At 38.3% G+C, this 14255-nt stretch overlaps 1 protein-coding gene across 1 annotated transcript in view; it reads right to left on the bottom strand.

Moving 5' to 3' along the window:
- Nucleotides 1-1113: 1113 nt before the first annotated feature.
- The window catches only part of NXPH1 (neurexophilin 1), a 263161-nt gene continuing 250019 nt past the window's right edge, over nucleotides 1114-14255 (bottom strand). The window contains exon 3 of the mRNA XM_036429321.2: nucleotides 1114-3125. Within this exon, the coding sequence (XP_036285214.1) occupies nucleotides 2364-3125 (762 nt within the window). The 3' untranslated portion in view covers nucleotides 1114-2363. The remainder of the gene's footprint in view (nucleotides 3126-14255) is intronic.

The following is a 14255-nucleotide window of genomic DNA, read 5'->3' on the forward strand; positions in this document are numbered from 1 at the left end:
CAGGGCAGCCAAGCAGAGTTGAAGCATATTTTCGTGTCATCTTGAATTGTGGATAGCAAAAGGACAGACATGGTCCATCAAGCAAATGATCCTAGAAAATATTATCTTTCCTTTCTCACTTATTCCCTCTTTGTTAAGAGAGAACTAACTTCTAAGTAATCACTCTGATAAATAAACCCCAGAATAACAAGATTAATCTGTGGAAAATATTTCTGGCAGCTATAGCTCATGAAGCTCTTATTGCCTGTTGAACCAGAAAGTCTGTTTTAACATTAGCTTCTAAATCCCATGGCAAATTAATTAATACCTTGATAATAAATGGTTGTCTAGTTATATTGGAAAATTTTGAGAGATGGACATTTAACAGGATGGTCTATCTTTAATTTGTTGTTGAAGCTTCTCATTAGCTAAATCAATTACTGAGCTCTTACTTTAGAACTCTGTGATTTGGGGGTCCCCTGTAGTACCTTCTGTTATTTTCTACATGAAAACACATTTATTTCTATGCAGCATGAAGGGGAAATGAGACCGGGTAAGTGTTCTTTATCCAGCTTCTTTAGTTGACCTTCCCCAATTTGTGCCTTTAAAAACAAGTTACCTTACATATTTCTTCTTCTGTTTATTTTGCTGGGATTGTATAGAGTAATTATTTTTAAGAAAAAAAAAAGTTTAATGTCCATAAACACTGCTATATAGATAAAGCTGAGTCATTACAGTAAACATCAGCCACAGTTTTCAGACACCTTGACTTTTTTTTTTTTAAAGAAAAAACATTACCTTACTCTCAATCCCCCTGCTAAATAAAGACCCCATCCAAGAAAAAGCTCAACTAGTTGCAATTAATTTCAGAGATCTCAATGATCTCCTTGTGTTCATTGATTTTTTTTGGTATTCTTGAATAATTAACGTGACAGTAAAGCAAAAATATATGCAATGCCATATGCCACAATTGGTTTCCAGCCTTGAGATGGAAACTCCTAAGTTGTTTTGACTGGGAAACTAATAGCAGGTTAGATAGTTCTGTACAAGTTTAGAGATATAAAATGCAAAACCATGTATTCCAACACATTCTTCTGGTCAGAACCACTTAAATCATCATCCTACACAAGCACATATTGAAACTCAACTTTAAGCATTTTATTTTTATGTACATTTCATTTTGTCCAGAAATAAAATATCTAAATACAGACAGACTGTAATGTTTTATATGTATAGCTGTCAACAATACTTGAGCTGAATAAATGCTTTGTACATTAACTTTCCTTTTGTAATGGAATTCACAGCTACATTGATAAAATGGATTCCTCATATCCTTTATTTTTTCTCTTTTAACCAATAACAAGCAGAGAGACAAGTACAAGTTAATATTAATAAGCAGCTCAAATAACACTTGGTTAAACTATGTACAATACAAACCATTCATACAAATGAAGACTAGGATATTGAATTTATTACAATATGTGTGTGTAGTAAAGATAAGACAGACACTTATAACTTACATGGTGTCTGTCAGGCATTTCCTTTCTTATAGAATGATCAGAACTTGTTTTAAGCAGCTTTAGCTGGTCTCAACTTTGCAAGAAGTCCAATGGTTGGTGATGAAAGCTGTATTCCAGTATTTGCCCACATGTAAATTCCAAATGTCGGCTCATCTTTACTGAGAACAGGCTCCCTCCATAGAAAAAAGAGCCAACTTGTACCACCTTGAATGTGCCTACTGTATGCTGGAGAAAAGTTACTACACTTTGTTGTTGTTCATAAAATAAAGAATACTGAGCTCTAAAGACATATTTTTTCCCATTTTAACAAGCATATACTCCTACAGTAGTATTTACCAGTACAGCTACTCCAAGCAATAGGTATGCATGAATGGGGACTATTGATTAGCATGTGCTCAAGACTTGAAAAGGGATTTCCACAACAGCAAGTGTTAGAAACCATCCACTGTCAAGTTAATCCTTTTGCCTGATGATATTTTTATCCTGAACCATTATGAGTCAGACAATGCAAGCCCTCTGAACAGGAGTCATGACAAATGCCAGCTGAAATGTGTTCAGTGTGTGTGTGTGTGTGTGTGTGTGTGTGTGTGTGTATGTGTGTACATCTATATGTGAGAGCGTGTCTTCAAGGGTGGCTTGAAAACTTACAATGATTTACAACTATACTGAGAGATGAAGCTGACTGGGCAGAAATTACATCGAATTGTTTTCCACTAGCGTATTGGCAGCCAGTTGACAAGAGCAGCAGTGTAGACACATTCCAGGCAACAGGTGTGACCTTCTTCTTTGAGGTGACAGCCCTGTCATATGCCCTTGAACTCCTCAGGCTTCAGTCTCAATCCACCTCCCGGTCACCGGTCACCCTCATCCCGAAGGGAAGTAAGGTGTGTCGCTGTGATAGTTGTAGTCGGGGCACACTTTCTGTACTAGTTTATAGTCCGTGCTATAAAAGGAAATGTAAATACAGATCACCTTGAAGGGCTTGGAGCAGAGCCAGGAAACGTGACTTTGGGTCTGCTCCTGGTAACAGGTTTTTGAAGGGTCATAGTTGCAGAGTGTGTTCTTGGTGGCCTTGTCAACCTTTTCATATTCAATGCGACAGTTAAAGGACTTGGAATCCTTGGCATCAATCACGGTTTGCTGTGCCAAGTCGAATTCCACTATTTTCGTCGGGGGCACCAAGCTGACAGATACATTCCCTTGACCCGTGGAATTATGCCTGAAGTAAACGCTAAATGTCCCATTGCCATGATCTACAATTTTTCCAGTTATCAACAGGTTTAGCTTCACTGTTTTGATGTTGGAATGAAAATCACCCCATCCAAACATTTTCTTAAACTTGCCCGTCTTCACTATGGGCCTTCGCTTGGCCCTGGGCCGGGGCTCTTGAAGGTCCGTGGAGTTCCTCAGCCAGTCCCAGAGGTCTTGCTCAGAATAAGGTTCTGGGGTGTCATAGCGCAGGTCTAAATCTGTATCGTTTTCTTTGCCACGAAAAGTCTGTGACAGGAGGCGGCTGATAGACAAGTCTTTGCTGCTTTCTGTCCATATGTGCTTTAGTGTGGACTTGCTGCTTCCCGATTTCAGAAGTTCTGACTTCCCACCATTTGTTAAATTGGCACATGTGACCTGAAAACAGAACAGAAAATGGCATTTACATCTCAGTGTCTGAACTTCCAGCCCACAGATCAAAGCCCGTTCAGAGACGTAAAATCAAATGATGACACTTCTTAAAGTACCTTCAGCATCTGGCCAATATTTATTAGTATGTAACAAAATTCCACTTCTGGTTTTACATAATGATGTAAGAGATGAGGTGTATGCCCATTAAAAAAAGAAAAGGAAAAAAGAAAGCCACCACTAAGCACGATGAAAAGACTGTAAAAACATTGACTTTGATAGGTCACAGGTTCATCTAACATGAATAAAGCAAATTGAATTCAAACATAAATCAAACTAAAGTTATAATTTCTTACCACCAAAATCTAAACACTTTTAAAATAACGTTTTATAGTTCTTTTTTCTACTTCAGAATTACTATAAGCTTTAAAACTATATGACTCTCTGAAATATGTCAACCAACATCCTATAGACTTTTGTTAATCCATGTCACAATCATGTCAGAAAACTTAGTTTTGCAGAGAGTCTAGTATATTTTAACAGGTCAAAATAAAATAATATTATCATTATTATCATTTAGTATAAATAAGAAACATATTGTATAAGACATAATTTTTTTAACTTAAGGGTTTTTAAAATGTGGTTCAGGAAAAAAGACATAAATGAAAACATCTAATACACAATATCCCATACATAATTGGCAACCTAGAAGGGCTGTACATCTATGGTGCACTCACTGGCTCATAAAGCAGTAATGAAATTGTCCCAAAGAAGGAGGCAAAAGGGAATTAAAGGGAAATTCTACCAGTGGCATTTGAGAGGGTGGAAGAAAAAAAATGTAGAAGGAGACATGATTTCAAGGAAAAAGAACCAATATATTTGAAAGAATTATAAGACTATGGCAGGCAGACAAACCTCTGGTTTTCAGGTAGCATAGAAATTTAGTTCTAAATTATACTCTCCATAGCTGTAGTAATTACGAGTGTGAGCTCCAGAGTCAGACTGCCTGAATCTCAATTCAGGCTGTGATGTATGATGTAGGCAAGTTGTTTAACTTGTTTATGCTTCTGTTTTTCTCTTTGAAAGAATAGGAGAATGATTCCCAGCCCTTACCAGAGCTGTTGTGAGTATAAACAGAATACTCCATTTAAAACATTAAGACAGAGAGTGCCTGAACTATGTTAAGTGTTCAACATTAGATTACTATCTACTATATCCTCTGAATCCCACTGGGTAATATTTTATGTAAATGAATTACTTAAAATAGGACTTGAGTGCAAACATATTAATATTTTTCTAAAATAAATCTTCCTTTACATAGCCAAAACCTAAAACAATTAAAAAGAAAGCATATATTCTTGAAAGTGCTGCTATGACAACCAAAATATATATGACAGGTTGAGTAGATGGTAAAACTTATGTTACTAAAGGATGAGCATAACTTCAGCTATTAAACTATTTAACGACCAGATGCAGTGGGTTTATTTGCCTTCAATGGGATGATGTGAAAGGCTTCCAGTAGTGCCAACAGTCAAGAAAACACTCTGGAACATCTCAGTTTGGGTACAGAATGAGAACAGGTTTCAGCTGTTACCAACACTGTCTTAAACATTCGTATTCTCTCTTTCACTTAGATTAGGAGAGGAGCAGGGCAATGTCTAAAAAAAAAAATATCAATCACGAAAAAACAGGAAGGGTCCATAGGAAAGTTTCCAGACCCTTTCAGAGCCCCAATTTATGTTGTTGTATTAATTCAGTAACTACATAGTGAGGGTTTGCTAATATTGCATTAAATAAATAAAATAAATAAATATAATTGCATTAAATAAAATAAAATAATAAATAAATATAATAAAACCCTAATATATAAAACAACCAAAAGGCAGAACAAGCAGTCACTAGGATGCACACTGACCACCAGGGGGCAGACGCTCAATGCAGGAGCTGCCCCCCTCCTCATGGTCCCTGTGCTCCCACAGGAGGATTGCCGGCTCAGCCAGAGGTCAGGCTCATGGCTGGTGAGCACAGCAGCAGTGAGGAGAGCTTCTCCCACCTGCAAGGCAGCATTAAGGAGCAGCATGCCCAGCTTCTGGCTAAGCAGGGCTCCCACAGGAGGAGCACCATGGCAGCAGTGCTAAGAACCCCCTGGGGGATGTTGGCCTGCCAGCTTAGGCCTGCTTAGGCTGGCAGGTGAACATCCCCAGAGAGGTCCTGGACTGCAAGAGGACTGCCAGGAACCCCCTCCCCCTGGCTCCACCTATTGCATGAATGCCATGCAACGGGCCTCTAGTAGAAATATAAGGATAAATAAGACATGGTCTTTGCCCTCAAGGATGTCCCAGTCTAATGGGAGAATCAATTCAGCAAATAACAGTGATGTGACCAATACTATGTACAACATTGTAGGAGGCACAGTAAGAGTTAAAAGGTTGATATTTAGCAGTAAATAATATCCTCAGACCTGAAAGATAAAAGAGGTTTAAGGGTTAAGTAGACAGAGATTGGATCAGAGGAGTTCTTCTCAGTAAAAGGAACAAACTGGGCAAAAGAACCAAGCTAAAAAGAACATGTCAAACTTGAGACTAGAAAATAGTCTCTGAGCCTTGGGGAGCACTGATAAGGAGAGAAACAGAGAAAGAACTTGCAAGAAGTCAATAGAACTTGAATAAGGTACCCTGAGGTCAAATTATGCAGATTCTGCAGAAACATTTAAGCTTTATCTTACAAGTAATGGGAAATCACCATATTTTGTTCTATTTTGTTTTTAAGTAGGCTGTTCTAGCTCTAGAAGAATCACTGATTGGACTTTGAAGGGTGGGTTGCTAGGAAGAGGACTTGAAGAATAACTAATTGCAATATTTTATTTCAGAAAGTCCATGAGCCTGAACTAAGACAGAGAAAAAGAGAAAGAAAAGAAATGGATGTACAAGATATTTTAGAGGTAGGATTAACTCAACTTGATAATATATTGGCTAAGTAGGAACATGAAAAAGTAAATGTGTTTGCTTATACTATAAGGGATACAGAACAAGTTAGCTAGAAAATAAAATTATCAAGGGGACATTGAACATTGAAGTGACTGCAAGTCATTCTGATAAGGCTATTTAAAAGAATGTTTGTAAGATGGGCCCAAAAGTCTGGAGAAATGAGAAGGTGGTGATGTTAATGTTGGAGTGGATGGTACTGTATAGATAGAGCATGATATAGAGAAGAAGGCAAGGATGACATGTTAAAAAATGTCAATGCTTTGAGGACAAGCAGAAGAGGTGCCAAGTTAGGTAGAAACAAAAGAGAACAATTGAAGGAAAATAATATTGTTGAAACCATGGGAAGATGGTGGGGGCGAGGGGGAGAGGAGTGGGAGAGGAAAGGCAGGTATGCGCAAGATACCTGCCAGTTTAGGCCTGCTTAGGCCAAGATATTTTTCTTTAAACTCCAAGTAAAAGTCTAATACTAAATACACTTAAAAAAGAAGAACCTTGACTTTTGAAAATCCACCTTATTAAAGTGACTTTGAACAGTGGTAAAGAGCTAATAATGCCAGCTGGGAAAGAAGAACAACTATCTTGATAAATCTGCTCACAGATGCAATCAGGAATCGTTGCCTTTCTCATTCCATCACACTGCTTCACATCTTAAGAACTTTTGTCTCTGAAGCACATAAATATGCACTGAATAAATAATATCATTGTAAAAGAAAACACTGTGCCCAGAACACCCTATGCCATTGATTTTACAAACATATTAAGAGAATTTCTTTTAAAAGTACCTAAAGATCCTTTGATGTCAGTATATATGAGTGATAACAAAACTGGGGAGGATATGGCATAAAGATGAGTACAAAGAAAAATCTGACAACTTCTAATTTAAGTAATTCCGAAAGAGCCAAGAACTGTGAACCATTTTTCTACAATTAATGATAATTTTCTTTATAATAACAAAAACACCAAATATGCTATCCTTCCTAACTGAATATAATGTTCCATGTCAGAAGAGGCCAATGCCCATTTAAGAAGCTGGCTCACTGGTTCAAAGAGACCATTTCCGCAAATTATATGTGTTGCTTCTCTCATCATTTTAGAAACACTGAGAAAAATAAAGATTCTTAACATGATGAGGTATATATATATATATATATATATATATATATATATTTTTTTTTTTTTTTTTAAGTATATAAGTATATATGTGTGTGTGTGTGTGTGTGTTTAAACTTTGCTAGATAGGTAATTTCTTTCCACCATAAACAAAGACATGTAACATGAAGGGCATGTCTGGGACAGGACCTGTGTATAGGACTAGGGAGAAAGACTACCATGAGATATTGGAAGTGTTGCCACACTTTGATCTAATTCCTTTTTATGTCTGAGGGCCATACTTTAATACCAATATATTTTCAGCATAGGTATAGAATCATAACATCAATATGTAGCTATTAAAATATTGTTGAAAGACACCACTTTTGGGTATTAATCACTCCTCATCTTCATTACCACTTCAATTAAGCTCCTGGCCTTATGATATTTTATATAAAAAATAGAGGCTCAGTGCACAAAGTTCATGCATGGGGAGGTGTCCCTCAGCCCAGCCTGCACCCTTTCCAATCTGGGACCCCTCGAGGGATGTCCCACTGCCCGTTTAGGCATCCCTTTCACAATCCAGGACTGCTGGCTCCCAACCACTCACCTGCCTGCCTGCCTGATTGCCCCTAACTGCTTCTCTCTGACAGCCTGATCACCCCCTAACCATTCCCTTGCCAGCCTGATTGACACCTAACTGCTCCCCTGCTGGCCTGATTGCCCCCAACTGCCCTCTTCTGCAGTTCTGATCACCCCTAACTGCCCTCACCTGCTGACCCGGTTTCCCACAACTGCCCTCCCCTGCTGGCCATCTTGTGGTGGCCATTTTGTGTCCAAATTGGGGTGGCCATCTTTAACCACATGGGGGCAGCCATCTTGTGTGTTGGAATGATGGTCAATTATATAGGATTGCACTCCTTTTACATATACTTTCTCCAACTACATGTACCTCCAGGTGTTTGTGTACCTTTTTTATAAGAGAGCAATAAGATGCCTTGTAATTTCTGCCAATTTGCACATGGTACTGTTAATCTATTACTGTTTAATATAAATAATCTCGAATTGCTTTGAAAATCATGTACTTATTTCATCAACTGTATGAATACTTGAAGCCAAACAAAAATTTTAAACAACCTGAAGCTTAAATAATAACTCTCATCAGTGAATAACTAACTAATCAACAAAATGCAAAATGGCCTTGCTCTATGATTACAACATCATTTTGGCAGTTTTGTGATTCACTATGTTGAATATATGTTGCATACTATTAACTGCTACTGGTTAAGGGCACATTACATTCCAGACATTGCAATTAGCATTTTGCATATGGCTCTGTTTTTATTTTGGATCACATGCTAATGTGTGTACACACACACACACACACACACACAAACAAACACAAACACACACACACTACTTTAAGGTCAACATTGTTGTCTTCAGCTTATATATGGCAATATGAAAGCTCAAAAAGAGCTTGTTGAAGATCACTGCTGGTAAGCAAAAGAACTTCTTCTTAGTTACTCGATGGGGCATGTTCTTTATTTTAAAAAATAATTTAAATCATGCAGTTCCACATTCACACACTTGATAAGGGTTAGTTAGCTAACTTAATGAGGCAGACAGGGAGGGGGGAGTGGTCCAGGAAAGATGGAAGCATTTCTAGCCTGAGAAATTTAAAAAAACAGCTATAAACCAAGAACAGAGATATCTCTGGCTTGAGCAATTAAAAGTAGTCCTCACCTGAGCAGCTGGGAGAGCTATAAGGGATAATTAAACATCTCTGGCCAGAACAATTGAGAGAGGGTCCATGAAAGAGAAATGCATAGATTGGGTTTGGAGATGCCAAATGCTTATCTTACTTACATAAAGGATAGAGAATGACACAGGATAAGGGGGGAAGAAGACATACATTCACAGAGGATAAAGAAAAGTCACAGGATATTGGGAAGAAGGAAACATATTTTCACAGATGATAGAGGAATGTTGCAAGATGAGGGGAGAGAGTGGGTATACCACATGGGCTTTGAGCTTTGAAACTAATACTATGTGGCAGAATGATCAATGAGGAAAGCATGAGGGTCCCAAATTAGCACTTATAAATCAGTAGATTCAAATTGTTTAGGTTTTTTTCCCCATTAGAGAGAGAAAGAGAGAGGAGGGGGGAATGAGAGCAGGTCTTTCCCATTTGGGAGGCCCCCTTTGGGGATACCGCTAACCAGATGGAGTTTTGTATATGCTTTCAATAAACATCTACATTTTTATACAAGAAATCTGTTAGTCCACAAATTTATTCTTCAATTTCATCTGACAAAGACCCATGAGAAAAATCTACAACCTGAATCCCAAATTTCACACTTATTAAAACACTGGAGGCCCAGTACAGGATTTCATGCATGGGTGGGGTCTGGCTGGCCCTTCTGGATTGGAGCCGATTAGGCTGGGCTGGCCAGGGGGAGGGACCATGGACAGTTGCCAGCTAGGGGGAGGGGCCGAGGTTGGTTGGCTGGCCGGCCCCACCCCTTGGACAAACTCATGGTCAACTCCAGGTTGAGGGGACAATTTGCATATTAGTATTTTATTATATAGGCCTAGAAGCCCAATGCATGGATATTCCTGCTAGAATGGGCTTTCCTTTCCCTGGCTGCCAGCACTGTCTTTCAACTCCAGCCCAGCCCCTTTCTGCTCAGGCCCTAAGCTGCCTCTTTTAGCTTTAGGAGCTGCCTCTTTCTGTTCCAGTTCCACCTTCCCAAGCTGCCTAAAGATGAGGCAGAACACCTACCTGTGTCATTGCTATGATGATGATGCAAGTGTCCCACCCCTGTCACATGGTGCCTGTATATGCAAATTAGCCACCATCTTTGTTGGGTTAATTTGGATATCACTCTTGATTGGCTGGTGGTGTAGTAGAGGTCAATTTACATGTTGGTCTATTATTAGGTAAGATTATAGGATATAAAGTAAAAAATAAAAGCCTGATTTCATCCTCAGCCCCTGCTCTCTTTGCAAAGCCACCTCTCTCTCCAGAACTTGTCAATATTAATACTTTATTTCTATTTTCAGTATGTTTTCATATATAAATATTTAACAGAAATAGTGTCATATTTTATAAATTACATTTTATATGTTTCCAATCAATATTATATTTACTAACTAGGCATATAGAATTCTATAGTATGAATGTATCATATTTCTATAATTTGGTGTACCTTTTGTGATAGATCCTTAATCACTACATTGTTTCACAGCCAGGCTACCTACAGTTATATTTTAGCCTTGATGCCATTAGTTTTTCTGCTCATTGCTATTTCAGATACCTCATTCCCTCCTCTCTTGAGTTGGATTTTCATTTTTATGGGTGTACAGATTGTGTGATTATCTTATAAAGAGTACATAGGGGACAAACTATATGAATTGTTCATGCCTAAAAATGTCTTTATTGCCAATAAGCTTACACTGGGTATAATATCCAGTCATCTTTTCATTTACTTTGTTCTGTGTTATATTTCTCTCTCTGCAATTTTAGGATTTCCTCTATTTCAGGCATTGTCAAGTTTTACAAGGTGGGCTACCTGTGCTCATGCTTTCTCTATTCCCTTTCTTAACTAGTGTAGAGAAAAGCACATAGAAGCATCTAGATATGATAGGCTCTTTTTCATAAAGTTTCCTCAAGAGGACTATAAACTCTTTGAGGGATATTTTTCCTATATTATGCCTTTTTTTTTTTAACTTGAGGAATGAGTACCTCGCATAGAGGAAGCTCTCAATAAATTGTCTGTATGGTTTACATTCTTAGTACATCTGTTTCAATAGTGAAGGTTCATTGATACTTTAGTCACAATTAAGATTTGAGGGGAGGACATTTGGCCCTCTGAGATTTCCCTCTTACAAATTTAGAAGCTGCACTTCATTGGCAATACCTGGAGTGCCTGTATTATATATGATAAGCCACAGGAAATGGGTTGGTGTTTTAATACATCAAAAATACATCATTTCCTTCTGCTACAAAGCAGTGCTCCAGGAACAGCATTAACAATGGAAAAGCAGAAAAGAAACTCCATGCCTCTCCCTTCACCTGGGAGGTGCGGGATGGCTGTATTTCAAAGGAAGTAAGAGAATGAGCTTTGCATTAGAGATCACAGGGCGAAATCCAAAATTGGCTCCTCTGTCCCTAATAACCATTTATGGCCACGTTTTCTCCGGCTACAAAGTAGAGATGACACTTCACTCATTGAATTTTCATGAAGTTAAAAAAATATTTTAGATATGAACTATGGAAAACAGTATGAGTTCAACACATGAAAGCTACTGTGCTTAGCTAGGTGATGAAGCCCTGATAGAAAAGAAATCAGGGCTTTCAGAAAGCACACTGCTATTCTCTTTCTGTGTTCTGCGTGGTGATATTACATCTTCCCAGATAATCTAAACAAACTGAGGTGGAAATTAGGGTAACTGTAACAAACCCTGTGGTCATCTTTCCCAGGAGGTGGTGGTAGAGATCACACTGATTGTGTTACCATTCAGTATTGGCAAATGTGGGCAATAATTTATCTTCAATGTAACGACTTTAGGAGAAGACATTTTGACCAGCTTGGGCATTGCATGTCATCCTCAAGAACTAGAAACATAGCCATGTTTCTACCAGTTTGAAGAATCATACAATGGCTAAGAATTTTAGATGTTTACCCTATGGACTCTTATAATCCCATGAAGGTTGGCTCACTTCTGACATAGGGTACCATCTGTTCCCTACACTGTTGTATTGGAGACGGGTCTGAATTCATGGGTAATGGGGCTTCTCACAAGTTTGTATAACCATAATAATTAGTTTGTGCTTTTATTCCTTCTCCTGTAGGTACCGTACTCAATGGATAGAGTATCAGCCTGTGGACCAAAGGGTCCTCAGTTTAATTCCAGTCAAGGGGCATTTACTTGGTTGCAGGTTCCTCCCTAGCCTGGGCTCTGGTTGGGGCTTGTGCATGAGGCAACCAATTGGTGTGTTTCTCTCACATCAATGTTTCTGTCTTTCCCTCCCTCTCTTTTCCAACTCTCAAAAAAAAAAAAATCAGTGGAAAAATATCCTTAGTGAGGATTAACAAAAAAATAAAAATAAAAATACTATAACCACAGGGAGAAAAATATGCCTTGTGAAGAGCCATTACTTATTGTTTCTGCTACTAAGAAAGAGAACTTTTCAGCCTATGAAAATATTGTCCCGACTTTGTAAACAATAAATATACACATAACTTTTGACATATAAATTAATATTGATGAGAAATTAAGAATTTTTATTCCACATAACCCAAATTAATTTATTCTTTCAAAACACAATTACAGATTTACCCAGTTTTACATTTCCCCCTACCCCCCGCCATTGTCTGTGTCCATTGGTTAATGTTTATATATGCATACAAGTTCTTTGGTTGACCTCTTGCATACCAACCCTCTCCCCCTTCCCTGCCTTCCCTCTGAGGTTTGATGGTCTGTTCGATGATACTACATCTCTGAATCTAATTTTGTTCATTAGTTTATGCTGTTCCTTATAATCCACAAATGAGTTAGATCATGTGATAATTATCTTTCTCTGACTGGCTTATTTCACTTAGCAATGGGCTTTAAAATGACATCACAGCATTAGTCATTTGGACTGCTGTGAACACTGTGGATAGAAGCCATCATAGGAGAACTGGCAGGGGGCAGTCTATTAGGGTACTTTCCTCCCAGGGTTGGTCTCTATAGGAGCTTATTTGCAAACTTGGAGAGGTAGTTTAATTACCCTTCTCAAAAGAGCTGGGTAATACTCCTGCTGCCACTAGAGGGCACAGCTAGGACATCTGACAGCTACTCCATGGTTCTGAAGTCAGACAGAATTGTCATTAAGGGTCTCAGAGCTCTTTGAGAAAAGATGGACCAGAGCCTTTGTGTAACTGCTGACTGGTGAAGGCCCTGGAACCCACTTTTCTGGGCTGCAAAGACCAGGAAGAAGCTGCTTTGCTCAAGGAGCTTCTGTAGAAGGCAGCACCAACTAGAGCAGCTGTAATTGAGGCTTTGATTCCTAACAGAGGAGGTGTGCAGGGACAAAGTGTTTAAATTTATGTATTTAGAAAATAGCCTAGTCCCATGGTCGGCAAACTGTGGTTTGCCAGCCACATGCTGCTCTTTGGCCCCTTGAGTGTGGCTCTTCCACAAAATACTATGGCCTGGGCAAGTCTATTTTGAAGAAGTGGCATTAGAAGAAGTCTAAGTTTAAAAAATTTGACTCTCAAGAAATTTCAATTGTTGTACTATTGACATTTGGCACTGTTGACTAATGAGTTTGCCGACCACTGCTCTAGCCCATCTTAAACTTTGCAGCAAGAATTGTTGATCCTCTCAGAGCAACCTACTCTATTAGTTCATAAAAGTAATGCTATTATCTCTGTCTCTATTTACCATCTATTTACCTACATTATTTTCCTGAAACTGTCATCTTCATGGTGGATCCATGTAATACACTCGTTATGATTTTTGTTTACTACACTTTATAAAATGCCAGATTCCAAGTAGGCGCTCTACAAATATCAGTGGAATGAATAAATGCATGTTTGAATAGACAGCCTACCCACACATAATGATATCCTTTGTAGATAAACTTGCTTCAGCCACAGAGAAACAGCTCATTTTCTTGCATAGATGAACTTGTTTAATATTATAAGCTTTCATGTAGACTTCATGTAATTCTGTAAACATGCACAGTGATGAAAGAGAAAATGTGATATTTTTCTAGGAAAGTACAATTATGTGACTGCTATGGACCATTATAACCAGTCAAGAATGTTACATCAAAAATCTCCAAATAAATGTGTTTTCATTTAATTAAATAAAAGTGAAAAGTGAATAAGAACAAAAATGCCTAGATGAACATAAGTGTACTTTGGAAGTTTGACAAACATCAGAAAACTTAATGATGAGGGTGGTCTCTTGCGTGGCAAAATTTAGTGCCATCCTCCGGGTCTTCTTTTGAGACTTTCCAGAAATTTGATCCTACGACTGTAATGAAGGAAAATGTTTATGGGTATCT

Source organism: Pipistrellus kuhlii, unplaced genomic scaffold (assembly GCF_014108245.1).
Source record: "Pipistrellus kuhlii isolate mPipKuh1 unplaced genomic scaffold, mPipKuh1.p scaffold_m20_p_10, whole genome shotgun sequence".
Taxonomy (NCBI): domain Eukaryota; kingdom Metazoa; phylum Chordata; class Mammalia; order Chiroptera; family Vespertilionidae; genus Pipistrellus; species Pipistrellus kuhlii.